General features: G+C 41.7%; 1 protein-coding gene across 5 annotated transcripts in view; it reads left to right on the top strand.

The window, feature by feature from the left end:
• Positions 1–13,635, top strand: part of hth (Meis homeobox homothorax) — a 386,117-nt gene that overhangs the window by 101,155 nt on the left and 271,327 nt on the right. For all 5 annotated transcript variants that reach the window (XM_072301815.1, XM_072301818.1, XM_019061762.2 and 2 more), the window contains 2 exons: positions 8,153–8,361; positions 13,077–13,218. In XM_072301815.1, the coding sequence (XP_072157916.1) occupies positions 8,153–8,361; positions 13,077–13,218 (351 nt within the window). The remainder of the gene's footprint in view (positions 1–8,152; positions 8,362–13,076; positions 13,219–13,635) is intronic.

The raw sequence follows: 13,635 nt of genomic DNA, 5'->3' as shown, positions 1-13,635 counted from the left end.
TGATCCAGGGTTAAACGGCCAGACTGCAGGTGCGCGTTCTATTGGTCAAAATAAGACTTTATCGGTGTATAAAGTTCCCCCCCCCCCCCGAAAGTGCCCCCAGTCGGAGCTACGGCCCGCCCAAAATTTTGGAAAGTGAATCGTTTTTCCTGAATTTTTTGCAACGGTTGTGGACCAAATCTCATGAAAATTTGTAGTCTTCTGTACTTTTATGCCCTGAATTCATAAATGATCTAAAAGAACTAGAGATCTCAATTTAAAGAGGGGGTTTTGAATGTGTTTCGGCTCCTGTAGTCTGGCCGCTTAACCCTAGATCACCCTGTATACTTAGACACATCTACGTGTTGTACGATGTGTAAAAAACTACCGTATCGTCACTATCGCGTGTGCGTGCGTTAAATTTTTAAGAGATACGTGTCCAGATTTTCACCTATCTGCTGTAATCAGCTGTATACTTTCCGTCTGTCTGGTGTTATCCTACTATCTACTAAAAACCAATGATCCGATGTCGATCTTTTACCGTGTGTTACAGTAGGTTTATAATGAAGCCTGAATTTTTTTTTACTAATGTTTCCGATACTTTTTCAAAAGGGGATAATTTGCGAGAAAGCGAAGCAATATTTTTTGAAAAGGCAGAGAAAAATTATTTTAAATTTCATCGCATTCATGAGTTCATGCAACCGTCGCGAGACGCATGCCTATTGGTGGATTAGTTGCTCTGTCGTGTGTTTTTGCGCTGAAGGAAAAAGTGACGCTAAATCTGATTTCAGCAAACCTCGAGAAAAATCTATTATATTTTAGCTTCATTTTTCTTACTTAAAATAATTTTACTCTCCGCACTAGAAAAAAATAGGGGGAACCAGACAAAATTTTAGTAAATTAATTTTTTTTCTCATTTCAATTTTCAGTATTATGCCCCCCCCCCTCATGCATGAAACAAAATTCGTCTCTTAAAAAGCTCTCCGTGCCTTTACCTAAAAAATGTTCAAGTTCACATACATCGCACACACCCAAGGGATGTAGGATTTTTCCCGCCAGGGACTGTGGACCACGGAACAACAGTCAGAGGAAAAAAAGAGGTAGCGGTCCATGAATGAGTTACAACCGGGGCGCTGGATCCGAGAAACAAAGTCAAAGTGTCACCTAATTACAAAATCAAATATTGACTGTAGCTGCTGAATCATGCCCGTCTCACGTTTGTTTGTAGGCAGTCAGCAGGGATTAGGAGCCGAGTGAAGACGTTCTTTGTGCGCCCAAGCTCGGCCGAGCGACTCGAAACGAAAATGAAAAGGAGGATGAGTATCACAAAAAACAGGCACGAAGGTGCCGGAGGGTGTCGGGGGTGGCCCCGGACAGGGGGGATTTCGCCCCAAGTCTGGGTCGCCCCGAAGCTGCCACGTAGTCATCAAAACCGAAATATTTCGGGAACTGGGTCAAATTTAACTCTCAGTGGTTAGATATCTACTTGGATTAACCCAGAGCTGTGTTACTCGGCGGGCCGATTATTGAAATTTATAAACAAAGCTATGGACAAAGAAGACATAAGGAGTATAGGGCGATCCTATTGGTTGAAATAGGTGGTTCTTATAGACTAATTAAATGACCAAATCGGTAGTCATCACAACTGAAATATTTCGAGAACTGGGTCAAATTTAACTCCCACCGGTTAGATATCTACTTGAATTAACTCAGAGCTGTGTCACTCAGCGGGCCGATTATTGAAATTTATAGACAAAACTGTAGACAAAGAAGACATAAGGCGTATTGGTTGAAATGGGTGGTTCTTATAGATTAAGGAGGTAAATGATGGACTAACTATCGGGTCTCTCGTGGGTTGCCGTTAGTTAGTCTACTACCTACGTCCTTTGTCCCATGCAACCACCCGCTTCCACCAATAGGATCCCTCCATATCCTTTATGTCTTCTTTTTCTATTGCTTTGTCTATCAATTTTAATAATCAGCCTGTAGGTGGGAGTTCTCATATTAATTTTAAATACAGATAGTATAGTTTTTATTTTCTGATTTTGGGGTTTTTTTACAACTTTGACAACGCGGTTTTCCAGGTTCTTTCTCCTCGCGGCCCGGTTCGGCGGAGAGGGTTAGGGCCATGTGTTTATAAACTGTCAACGGAGGCCGTGATAGATGATGCCATGATGTGTGTTGCACTGTCAAAATACTCGAGCGTGTACTGTACCGCGCACCGCTTTTCGGGCCTACGGTTTTCCCGGTCGCGAGTACAACACGATTCCTAGTGTCTTTCATGAAATCTCGACCTGGGCCATGTTCGCCGCACCTCCTCCCGCCCACGCTCCCCGAGGCCCCACCCCCCCTCAATTTTCTTCCCATACCCCCCTCCCCGCGGTCTGTATTTACATCGGTATAAATTTCAACACTCTGCCGTTTCAAAAATATGTTATCCCTCGGCGAGACCTGGCGAGTGCGCGCCGCGCCGGAGAGGTGCCGTTTGGGGGTGCCACAACACGAGGGGCTCTTCTACATCGTGCCCCCCCCCCCCCCTACCCGAGGGGAGGAGTGAGGAAGGGTGGATTTCTCAATCCCGGTATCTCTCGCTGTAATTATTTTCCCGAGCGCGAAATGGACGCCGCTTGACGTCTGCGCCCAGCGATGTCTGTTCGTCTACTCTGCCGTGCTAAGGAAAAACGCCGTATGAGCCTCCAGGCGTTGCCAAATTTCCTTCGACGAATAGCGAGTTTACAGGAAAATGTGTGAATATTTTTTCTTCAATTTTTAAGAGGATTTTGTTCGTAGTTTAACTAAAAAGTCGGAAGAATTTCAAGAAGATATATGCATAACTTATTCCAATAATACATGTTTTATTCGGGGAAATTTGGCCACTCTCGATAGTTCATACGACGTTCTTCTTTAGCATGGCAGTACTGGACGAAGAGCAAAGAAGAGCATGTATTCGAAATGTTCAACTGAAATACCCGAAAACGGCCACTGTGCGAGAAGTTCCTTGGTTTTTTTTAAACAGTGCCGTCATTTTGCCCCTAAAATATAGCCATTCAGCGCAGCGGAGAGTGCTACTTAAGATAACCTTTTTTCGCACAGTTTGACAGCGCTGACCTGGATGTCTTTGACGCCCATAAGCGCTCCGGTTTGAGTCGTTCCCCGGTGTCTCCAGCGAACTTGTCCACTCTGCGCCGCGCAGGGTCTACGGGTCAACGATCTGATTCGGATAAAATTTTCCTACGAAACGAATCCTCTCCTCACAGAGGTTTTCCTGTCTCCTTGTGGATAATTTTCCCGCAGTTGCATAATGTTTGCACCGAGCAGAGATTTTCCTGAAGCCGTCAGGATCATAAAAGTCGTTCAATAATAAAAATTTTCAATTTGATACGGCGCAGATCAATCCTAGTTATCACAATAGTATTTTCACAATTTTCTCATTCTCTTTTCACTACCCACGAAAACGGAGGAACACGCATTGATTGAAATTTTCTCAGTCGCAAAAGCCAATGATTTAATATGTTTTGAAACCTCCCATTTAAAAAATCCGAACGAGGTAAAAAACTCATAGTAAGTTACCTTCTGTTATTCATTAATCCTTTTGATGTAAATATTTTCGCAGATCGATAAAACTAAAGTCGAACATTCGCAAAGGCCCAGAAGTAACACAATATTTACGAACAAGTGGAACAGGTCTATTCCAATGCATTAGACTATACAAGATAACCAAGTGAATTAATGAATGAACCAGCTAATTTATCATAAAACGAACCATTGAAAAGACACGAAGCTGTAAAAGAAATGAGCTACTTATAGCAAACGGGGGTGAATGAATGAAAGAGCATTTAAAACTCGGCCAAAAAGGTTAGACGGGGAATTTGAATTAGTATAACTGCGCGCAAAATAATTCCGTGCGTCGTGTATAAAATCACGTCGCGGGTCAAAACTTTCTATGTCAATCTCGTTTCGGAGTAGCTCTCGGAAGCTGTTTTAATTCCCTTTTTTTTAATTCCGAAATTTCGAGTGGCGCCAGCTCGTTGGGTTTCTCTCACCGTCTCGGGCCCGGCGACCCGAATCGATTCAAACGTCTCGGGTTTTTTTTTTTTTTTTTTTTTTTTTTTTTTTTTTTTTTGCAATCCTGTTATCGTTTATCGCCGCCGTGACACGGTTCCGATTCGCGCAGAAATCCGCGACGTCCAAAAAATGACGTTCATAATTATTTTGAAATGCGAGGCGCCGGCGCGGCGTCGAGTCTGCGCCTGCGCCGCGCCGTGGCGCCCACTCCCGGGCCCGCTTTTTCGCGCAAGCGCAGTCCGAAAGCGCTCGTAACTCATACTCCTAAAAGCGCTTAAGCGCAATTTTCGAGGCTCATGAAAACGGAGACAACTCCGGCGTCCTCTGATTGTCGGCATTGTGATCGTTCCTCGGATGGCTCGTAATTAATTAAGCTCCTTAAGAGTCTTGCGAACAGGTTCTCCGTTTTCGTCTCCGTCGCTATTTTATGATCATCCCGCTGCGCTCTTGTATACGCAGAATGTATGATATAATATTGACAAATTCGTATCTTCTCGAAATTTCTTCTTGCCTTTGAACCTCTGCCCCTCAAGCTCTCTATCCTTCTAGCTCTCTTCCCTCGGCCGGAAAAGCGCGAAAAAAACGTGAATTTTGGTCCTTTTCAAACTTTTGCGCCCTCCAGTGCCTTAAAGTTAAGTCCTAAGGCAAAACCTGATATTTCCAATTTTGTCGAAGATTTACTTGGCTGCAATTTTGCTGATAACTAATTTTCCGTTCCGACGAGTAATAAGCTATTCCTGCTCGGAAAAGCGCGTAAAAGCATGATTTTTGAAAGTTTTCCAGCTTTTCCAGAGAACGCACAAGGCGGGTTTGGTGAGAAACATCAAATTCGGTTTCAGCGACCAAAAGTACATCAAAATCAGTTTTAACCTCTTCTGACCTCTTTCTTGCATTCATAAACTCTTATCCGTACTGACTACTCTTGCTACCAATTTTATCTCTGTACCCATAGGAAAATATCAACATTATACAGACGCTCGGGCTCAAAATTATGTATTTTGTGTCTCCGTCACACACCCTGACAATTGTGGCCCATTCTAGCCTAAAATGTCCAGAAATCATTTTTTTATTGGGAGTAATCAGGACCTCATGACAAAAGTCTGTTCGCGCTGCAAAAGCGATGAGGCGCTGGAAGTCCAAACACTGGACAAAACAGGTGATAACGGAGGACATCAAGTGTGAAGAAGTGTGAACACTCGAGAGGATTCTTTTGTTTACTTTCGTTGTACATGCACTGTCGCACGTCCCTTTTGATTAAGGCAGACGAGTTCATCTTCCGATAACCACTGGAACACGCGCAAGTGGAACGGTACGAAAAAAGAGACGAAAAGTACAAAGGGATAATTAATCAAGAAACAAAGAATAATTGTCAGGGAGGCGGTGATACGAATCTGCCACGGAAAGTAATTGATAATTTAGCCTCGGTTTACGGAGAGCATGTAATGGTAATCTAAAATTTAAATAATGGACGTTTCTCACATTCCTCGGATCTTTGAGCTCGGCTCCGTTGACATCACGACAAGTGACTCCGTTGTCCGATGACTATCGGCGCTCCGCAACGTTGCGACGGCGTGCATCATCCATCAATAAAATCATCGGCCCTCAACCGATGGAGACGAGAGTTGTTGAGTGTTGTCCTCTTATCGTGCGGAGGAGTCGGTCGGCCCCGGGGTCGTGCGTTCACTCAACATTTCCGCACTCGTGTCTTCAGTCTCCAACAGATAAATTATAATTATTTCTAAAGTGTGGGTTATAGCTAATGGACATCCATTTTTCACGGCCCCCTTTGGCTTCACTCCAAATTCCTTTATCGAGCATCGCTTTCCTAACCTTTCCCAACTTTCGATTTCTTATAGGTCCCCAACTCCAATGCTCCTTTTTCTCATAAATTCCGCGCACCTGATGATTCCACATTTTTCAACTCTGATTTTTTACTCAATGATGTCTTCATTCTACTGGTACTAGGCATTTTCTCAATATCGTTTAATATCTCCCTTTATGTAAAATATGTCTGGAAATTTCTTCATCTAAGCAAATTTTTCAGTATAGCACAACGTCAAAAGCAAAATCAGAAGAAAGGTACCTATATGACATGAATAGTTGCATTTGAACCTATGATTGAGTTTTCTCTATCGCGAGACCATAGGCTTGTATTTCAGTTCATAAATTACGCTACGAATGAAGCGAAGAAGCTATCAAATATTCCGTATACCTGGTCAAAGACAAAACAAATTCGGCCATGTAGGCTGAACTCTGCTTCATATGACACACCCAAGTTCCTCGGCCAAGGTAACCAAAGTTGTCAATGCTTCAGGGGAAAAAAAAATAATAAAAAAACCAACAGTAGAGCCATTAAAAGGAAAATAGTGCTCGAGTGAGCTTTCCCCCTATGTATTGAGATTTTCAATTCACCCGATTGTGAACTCTAACGCTCGTTGGCCTAAACATCAACTTTCTGTCTGAACGACTCGTACGTCAAACCACAATCAGTTTACATGTGTAATAAAATTTTAGTGTACACGAAATCGCGGAAGTAAACTCTGTGTCTTCACCGCGGGGCTGTACCCTTACTAATAATTTTAGCGGTGGATGTTGCGCGCTCACAATAGGGTAGTTTGCTTTAAAACGATGCGGTTAATATTTATTTATGCGAGCAACTATTAATTACCCGGCTTTGTAATTCCGCCGAGGTCATTGCATCCGTACCTGCTGTGCGTGGCGAGATTGAGATGCATGTCAACTCCAAGGGACGTCCTGCGCGTGGTAGGCTTCAAAGATAAAATATAGGGTGCCACCTCGGTTGTGTTTGTTTATAGAGAAAGAGCCAGGTTTCGGAAATTGAGCTCACGTCGGGGAAACACCTTTTTCTCTCCTTTTTTAATACGCACTTTTTTAAACAGCGCCTAATTGTTTAGTTTTATGATAGGTTAGGAGTTCGTACTTAAGGTAGATTTATTGCCCGGGCAGTAAATCAAAATCAGGGATGTTGTGTTATTTATTGCCGAGACTCGGATTCGTTCCTACCTGTCCAACCCGGCAGCCACCTCGTCCTTTGGCATTGTTGAACGACAGTTCCTTTTGTAGGTCACTGTTTCAATTGTTTTCTCCATCTTTTTGTCTTTAGCTCCGTCTCTTTTCTCCGCGATCCCTGCTCTTGTCCTTTTTATGATCTTTTCGGACAAGAGGCAGACTTACAAGCCTTTGAGCATTACTTTGTGATTTTAATTTTTCTCAGCTCTCGGTTGTTCGTGTACTTTGTTCTTGGTGGGACGAATTATACGGTTAATGCCTTTTCGAGCCCTTTTTTTGTCTTCTATTCTTCTCAATTTGTGACCGAAGTATGTAGGCTCGGTGATTTTCTTCTCGCCAAAAGAGATTGAATGTCATCCAACCGAAGAAAATTGCAGCGCCCAAGAGAAAATGTAGAGTAAAATATTAAAAATGTTTTTGTCTCCATTAAAAAAGAGAAAACTGTACGAAGATTATATCATGTTTAGAAAAGCCCTTCCCATTATCCATCTGCACGATGCCATTGATGAAACGGATTTTGAAATTTTCCATGACCTCCGAGGTGGTCATCTGAAGTATTTCTAGTTCTCACTAATTCCTGGGTACCTTGGAAAAATAAAAAGACTTGAATTTTCCGCGAGGAAATTTTTTTTTTATTTTTTTTTATCAAGAGTAAAATTGCTCGAATCAAATCAGTTTCTACTTGATATACGCGCCTTTTTTCCCAGGCACAAGAATCTTTTTATTTAATTCTAGAAACATGTTCTCTTGGTGGAAAATTCAATCAAAGGACCGAAATGCCCATCCAGACAGTTGAATGTTCGAATATTATTGGATTATAAAAGCGTGAGTCACATTTACAGTGTGCCCGGGCGCTCTGCGACACCCAAGCGCCACCCTTGTCCATTGAAACAGAGGTCAACTGACAAATTGCACCTTGTAATTTCATTTTGAATGTCACATATTCACGATTTCGCTGGGTGACCCCTACGCCTACGTCTGGATCTTATTTTAGGTTTAAGTTTATTGCTTGTTAGTGTGTCAAAAGTGACAAGTTGACTGGATACTCATAGATTTGTTTGCTTGTTTTCTGTTGCAGTACGATGAAAGTGGACTACACGGGTATATGGATTCGCCGGACGTGGCCGGTGGAATGTACGATGCCCACCGGCCGGGGGGTCCCCTCCAAGGGATGACGCCCTCCCACGTTAATCACTCTATAGGCGGAGGCATGTTCCAACCTTCGAATCATGTTGTTAATCCTGTTATATCTGATGCTCATAAAAGGGATAAAGTCGCTATTTACGGGTAAGTCAAATCACAAATATTCTCTCGTCTAGATTTTTTGCCATGTTTACACTTACTTGATGCGTTCTTAGAAAACCGTCCTCGTATTGGATAAAGGGACACATTACGGGGAAAAAGAGCACAGGGTTGTTAGATGATGTAGAAATTTCCAATTAATTGTGGTTGTACCCAAATAAAGTAGGTTATTGACCCAAATGCTGCGGCACTACCCCAACTTAAGTTGCAGTAACACCAAAAGTAATGAGTAATGCCCAATTCATCCAAAAAAGTGGCGTAGTACAACAATTTTAAGGGATAACCCCAAATGTTTTGATGTTTCCGTTGTGCGCTCATTTCGTAGTTTTCCTCGCAAAAGAACGTAGCTATATTCCGATTTAGAAAAATTTAAAATCCAAATCATGGATTCCATTGAAAGTAAAAATAATGAAAAAATTAAGCATCATGGAACACGTATGTTTTCTTATCAAAATTCCCCGCAAGACAGGTTGAAAATATCAAACAATTTCAAATGTATTTTATGAGAAAGGAATGAACGTGCGTAGTTTACATTATACACAGTAAATTAAAACTTTCCTCTCGCAAAAAACCATAATTAAAAAGAGCCTGACTAAATCAACTCAAGCGCTAGGCGAATAACCAGAGCTTGCTTTCACCGCACAATTTTTCATTCTCCACTAATTCAAGGTATCCTTGATTCGGCAAAAAGATGTTGGTACACAGAAAAATCTCTACATTGTTAAATATACTGCAATTACTTTTGTGCTCGAATTGATTCGAGTGGACTCCGGTTAATCTGTCAGGTAGGAGTAAGAGTTAACGCTGACGAAAACCGTGATTTTCTTACTCATGAATTGAATGTGGAAAGAGTCGCACTGGAAAAAAAAAACACATTGGATCTAGAGTCCAGACTCTTGAAAACATTGACAAGAAAAAATACTGTTGATTCAATCAGATTTTTGCTTAAATCAAAAGGAAATCCGCTCAAATTAATAGGCTTGGTTCTTGATTTAATCAAAAATCCGATTGAATCAAGAGTATTTTTTCTTGTCGATGTTTTTAAGACTCTGGACTATAGATCCAATGTGTTTTTTTTTCCCAGTGCGATACGTCCTTCTTATTCCATATATATAATGCCGATAAGGGAACATACCTCTTAGTTCTTAATTTTTTACCCTGTTTACTGGTCCATTATTGTGCAAACTGCACTCGAGAGGGATTTGCCTCGCCGAGAGGGGGGCTGTTTGGACAGTCCGGGAAGGAGGGCCCGACCCTTGCTCCTTGGCTCCTTGGCGGGAAGTTTAAATTGAATTACTTGCGAAACATGGAGAAGAGACGCGGGCACGGGCAGCGAAACGATTAGGGGCTCGGCAATTCGGGAACGTAAATTACATCGGTTTATTTCAGCTCTGCAATGATTTACGTCAGTGTGAATTCTGTGTCAAGTGTTCTGAACGCTGAACTCGGCTTCGAATCAAGCGTAGTTGCCATGTTAATTCGAAAATTCGCTAAGTATTTGGAAATTCACCGGAAAAAATTACCGCTACTTTCTGCACCGTAGTACTGTACTGTACTGTACTGCCATGCCAAGGAAGAACGCCGTATGAACATTCGAGAGTTGCCAAATTTCCTCCGATAGAATTTTTGTTTTTGAGGAAAGCTATGAATATTTTTCCTTTAAATTTTCAGACACTTTAGATCATATTACGAACAAAATTATCTGATAAATTGGCAGAAAAATATTCAACAATTTTCCCGAAAATTAGTGATTTGTCAGAGGAAATTTGGCAACGCCTGAAGGCTCATACGGCGTTCTTCCTTAGCACGGATGCTCCTTAGTACTGTGCTGTGCTGTGCTGTGCTGTGCTGTGCTGTGCTGTGCTGTACTGTACTGAACTGTCCTGTATTGTACTGCTGTAACATGCTCAGCGTTTCAGGGGCGAAGGAGTTCTTATCTGCTAATCTGCAAAGACCTTGAACTACTTGACTTAACATTAATTTAAATGTAATAGCTGTATATAATGTCTCCTAGTGACTTTTGAACTCATCCCGTTGGTAAATTGGTGCTGAGGAAAGTAGCCTCCCATTTTTGAAGTAAATATCAAAAAATATAATTCACACATAGGTATCGGTCGAACGTAATTTATGATAAAGTCTTTCTGAGTCTCTTACTGTAAAGTACCAGGCCAACTTAACTGTTTTTAAAGGATACCACGCGTGAAATGGCTCAGGATTGCTCTTTACATTAAAAAGGGGCGCTGGAAATGATTCTTGATGAAAGTAAGCATTTTGCTTTCTTTGACATTGGATAGACTTTTGAGGCAGCTTCCGTGCCCAGAGTGCTGTCATTCTAATTTTTTACCAGCCTCTGAAATTTCGCAAAATTTATTTTGAGTACAATTATGTGGTGAGCTCAGAAAAGTTTTCGTGCAGAAACAAGATATTTTTACCGACTTTTTTTCACTCCCCATTCTCGTCTAGTCTACAGGCATAACTAACAATGCTCAACACAGCACTTCCCTGATGGCACCCTCTGATAATACATTCACGTCACAGACATAGAATCTAATAAGCTGCTATGACAGTGCATTCCATGTGTGTATTGCAACCTTGCACATACAACTTTTAAAGCGAGATACAAACGGAAAAAAGGGAAACCAGACAAAAAATGGTGAAAAAACGACACCTCGCTGAAAGACGTCACTCAAAATTTCTGCGTAACTTCGTCATGCGTGCGTGCACGCATTTATTCCTAAAAACTTTTAGGTTACTTCTCAGGTTTTGCGAACTATGGGAACAATATTTGGCCGCCACCTTGTAGTTAAGATTATCTCTTTCGAATCAACCTTTAAGGTCCTAATTGTGAAATTTATCAATACAGTATCAGCAAGGTTCTCCGTCAGAAAATGCAATTGTAATAATCGGTGCGCGTTTGCATGCGCTCATAGATCACCCTCATTAATCTAACTAACTGAACCTAACTGGATATTTAATCTGGATCTTAATTACAAGCTTGCATATTCAGGGGTAGGAACAACACCGCTTAACTGATAATTTTCCGGCAAAAAATATTTCGCAACTTTTTCGTATTCTACTGTATAAATCAGCATGCTGGTGTTTTTAGTTTTTTCCCAATTCTGCCTGGAAGCGTTGTAATGACGCTGTGATGTATGCAATTTAAAATGCAAACCTAAGCTAAAATTTACAAAAATGGCAAGGTTTTTTCTCAGCCTTGTAAATTCGTTATTTCCTCACGAAAGAACGTAACTACATTTCGGTGTTGCCAAATTTCCCCCGGTCAATTGCATTATTGCCGGAAGAACCTTGAACGCGTTTAACTATAAGTTTTTTAGATTTTTCTTCTTATATCATGTAAAAATAAAATAAAAAAATCGACAAAAATTGCATTTGCACATTTTTATAAAAAATTGAATTGTTTGAGTCAGTTTTGCAACCCTCGAATGGAGTTACGTTCTTTTGTCGCCAGAAATGAGGAATTTGTGATATAAGCTGTATTATTCCTTAGCCATCGACATCTTTAATGATCAACCACAGGATAAGGGATCTTGCGTTCGGTTCCCGCAAAACGTGAGAATGAAGTTATTTTGGGGGCAATTTTTGGGTGTCATGAGGGGGGGGGGGGCTTCCCCCCGAATCTCCTCCCCCTGGCCTCGTCTCTAATGTCAGAAGAGCAGAGTAAAGAGCAATGAGCGTGATTTGGCGACTGCGGCTTGGAGCAAAGTTGGGCTCGTTAGTGAGATGGAGGCAGAGCATTGATTTGAGCGGCGGTGAAGGCGGTGATCCCGCAGCCGCACAGATGCGCACCAGCTAAATATATTCTAATCAACTCCACCGCACCGCGTTGCCGTCTTGAGCATCCGTACCAGGAGTCCTTAAACTTCACAGATTTTTCAGCGCAATCAAGCAAAAATATTTCGGGCACTATCCACAGGGTGATCCAAAAGTCCTGCACCACCCTCATAACCCCTAGATTCCTGCCACTTTTCAGGGAGGTCCCTTCAAAATTTCATGGGGTTGTAAAAGTCGTCTCCTTTGACCTAGGAGTGCTCACAGTGAACCAGTTGCACCTCCAATGTTTCACTTTCATAGTCCAATGATCAAAACATTCATATGGGTGCCAGGGGACTTTTGAATCGCACTGTATACTTATTTGTTTTTTAACGGTCTTGGCAACCAGTGGTTTGCATACAACTGTATATATTCCAGGAAAACTTTGGCGGGGAAGGGTACCCCTGAGGTGGGGGGCTACGACCTACTAAAAGACCTGTAAACTATAGTTTTAAAATACGGGTCAGAGAGGGCCGTGGTTGGTAATTCGTGTATGTAAAATCAGTTGATAAAGCTGCAGGGTTAATGACGCAAAGTAGAAGTATTGCAGATTGCTGTCAGTAAAGTAATGAATGTGGCAGTACTCCGCTGAGAACATTCATTATGAAAACTTAATTTTCCCCAGGGGGAGGAAAAAAAATATGGAAACATGAGTAAAATCGAAGTCCAGACTCACAAAGTTGTTATTCAATCCATGCAAAAATTATGATTAAACTGAGCATTACTCCGCGGATCAAATTATAGTTTTTTACTGTTGTTTAAATCGATGATTGTCTGACGTGTAGAGGTTTTATTTTAATGGATTTTCATGCATGCTTTCCATTCTAAGAATCACACCAGTAATCAAACTTTTTCTCTCTTTTTTTCAGGCACCCGTTATTTCCGTTATTAACTTTAATTTTTGAAAAGTGTGAACTAGCAACTTGTACGCCACGTGACCCCGGTGTGGCAGGTGGTGACGTATGTTCCTCAGAATCGTTTACAGAAGATGTCGCCATTTTTTCTAAACAGGTATGTACAAGCCCATCTCTAATTTATTCGGTTTTCCGCATGCACGAGAAGCACTTCGAGAAGCACAGAAATTTGACAGTCAATTACTTCCTCCAAGTTCAACTATTCTGCCTACGAAAATAGAACGACCTATTTCGAGAGCACCTTAATTCGATGCTGGAATCCATACAGCAAATACTTAATACTCGATGCGTGCGGCTAAAACAGTTCAGCAGTCGTTTATTCACCCTCATTTGGTTGCGTTTTCAAGTGGGAGCCGAATGCACAAAACGAGAGGTCGGGATTGCAGCGGGCATCTGTTACCAATCATCGATGCCCATGTTCTGCAATCCATCTTTCAGTCTGTTGATTTTCTTTCACTTTTTTTCGACCAGCTGACCCATTAGGAAGGCATCCAAAACTTTCCTCGGCCACTTT

This window comes from Bemisia tabaci, chromosome 6, assembly GCF_918797505.1.
Source record: "Bemisia tabaci chromosome 6, PGI_BMITA_v3".
Classification (NCBI taxonomy): domain Eukaryota; kingdom Metazoa; phylum Arthropoda; class Insecta; order Hemiptera; family Aleyrodidae; genus Bemisia; species Bemisia tabaci.
Note: the sequence above shows the minus strand (reverse complement) of the source record. Positions and strands in the feature narration are given on the sequence as shown.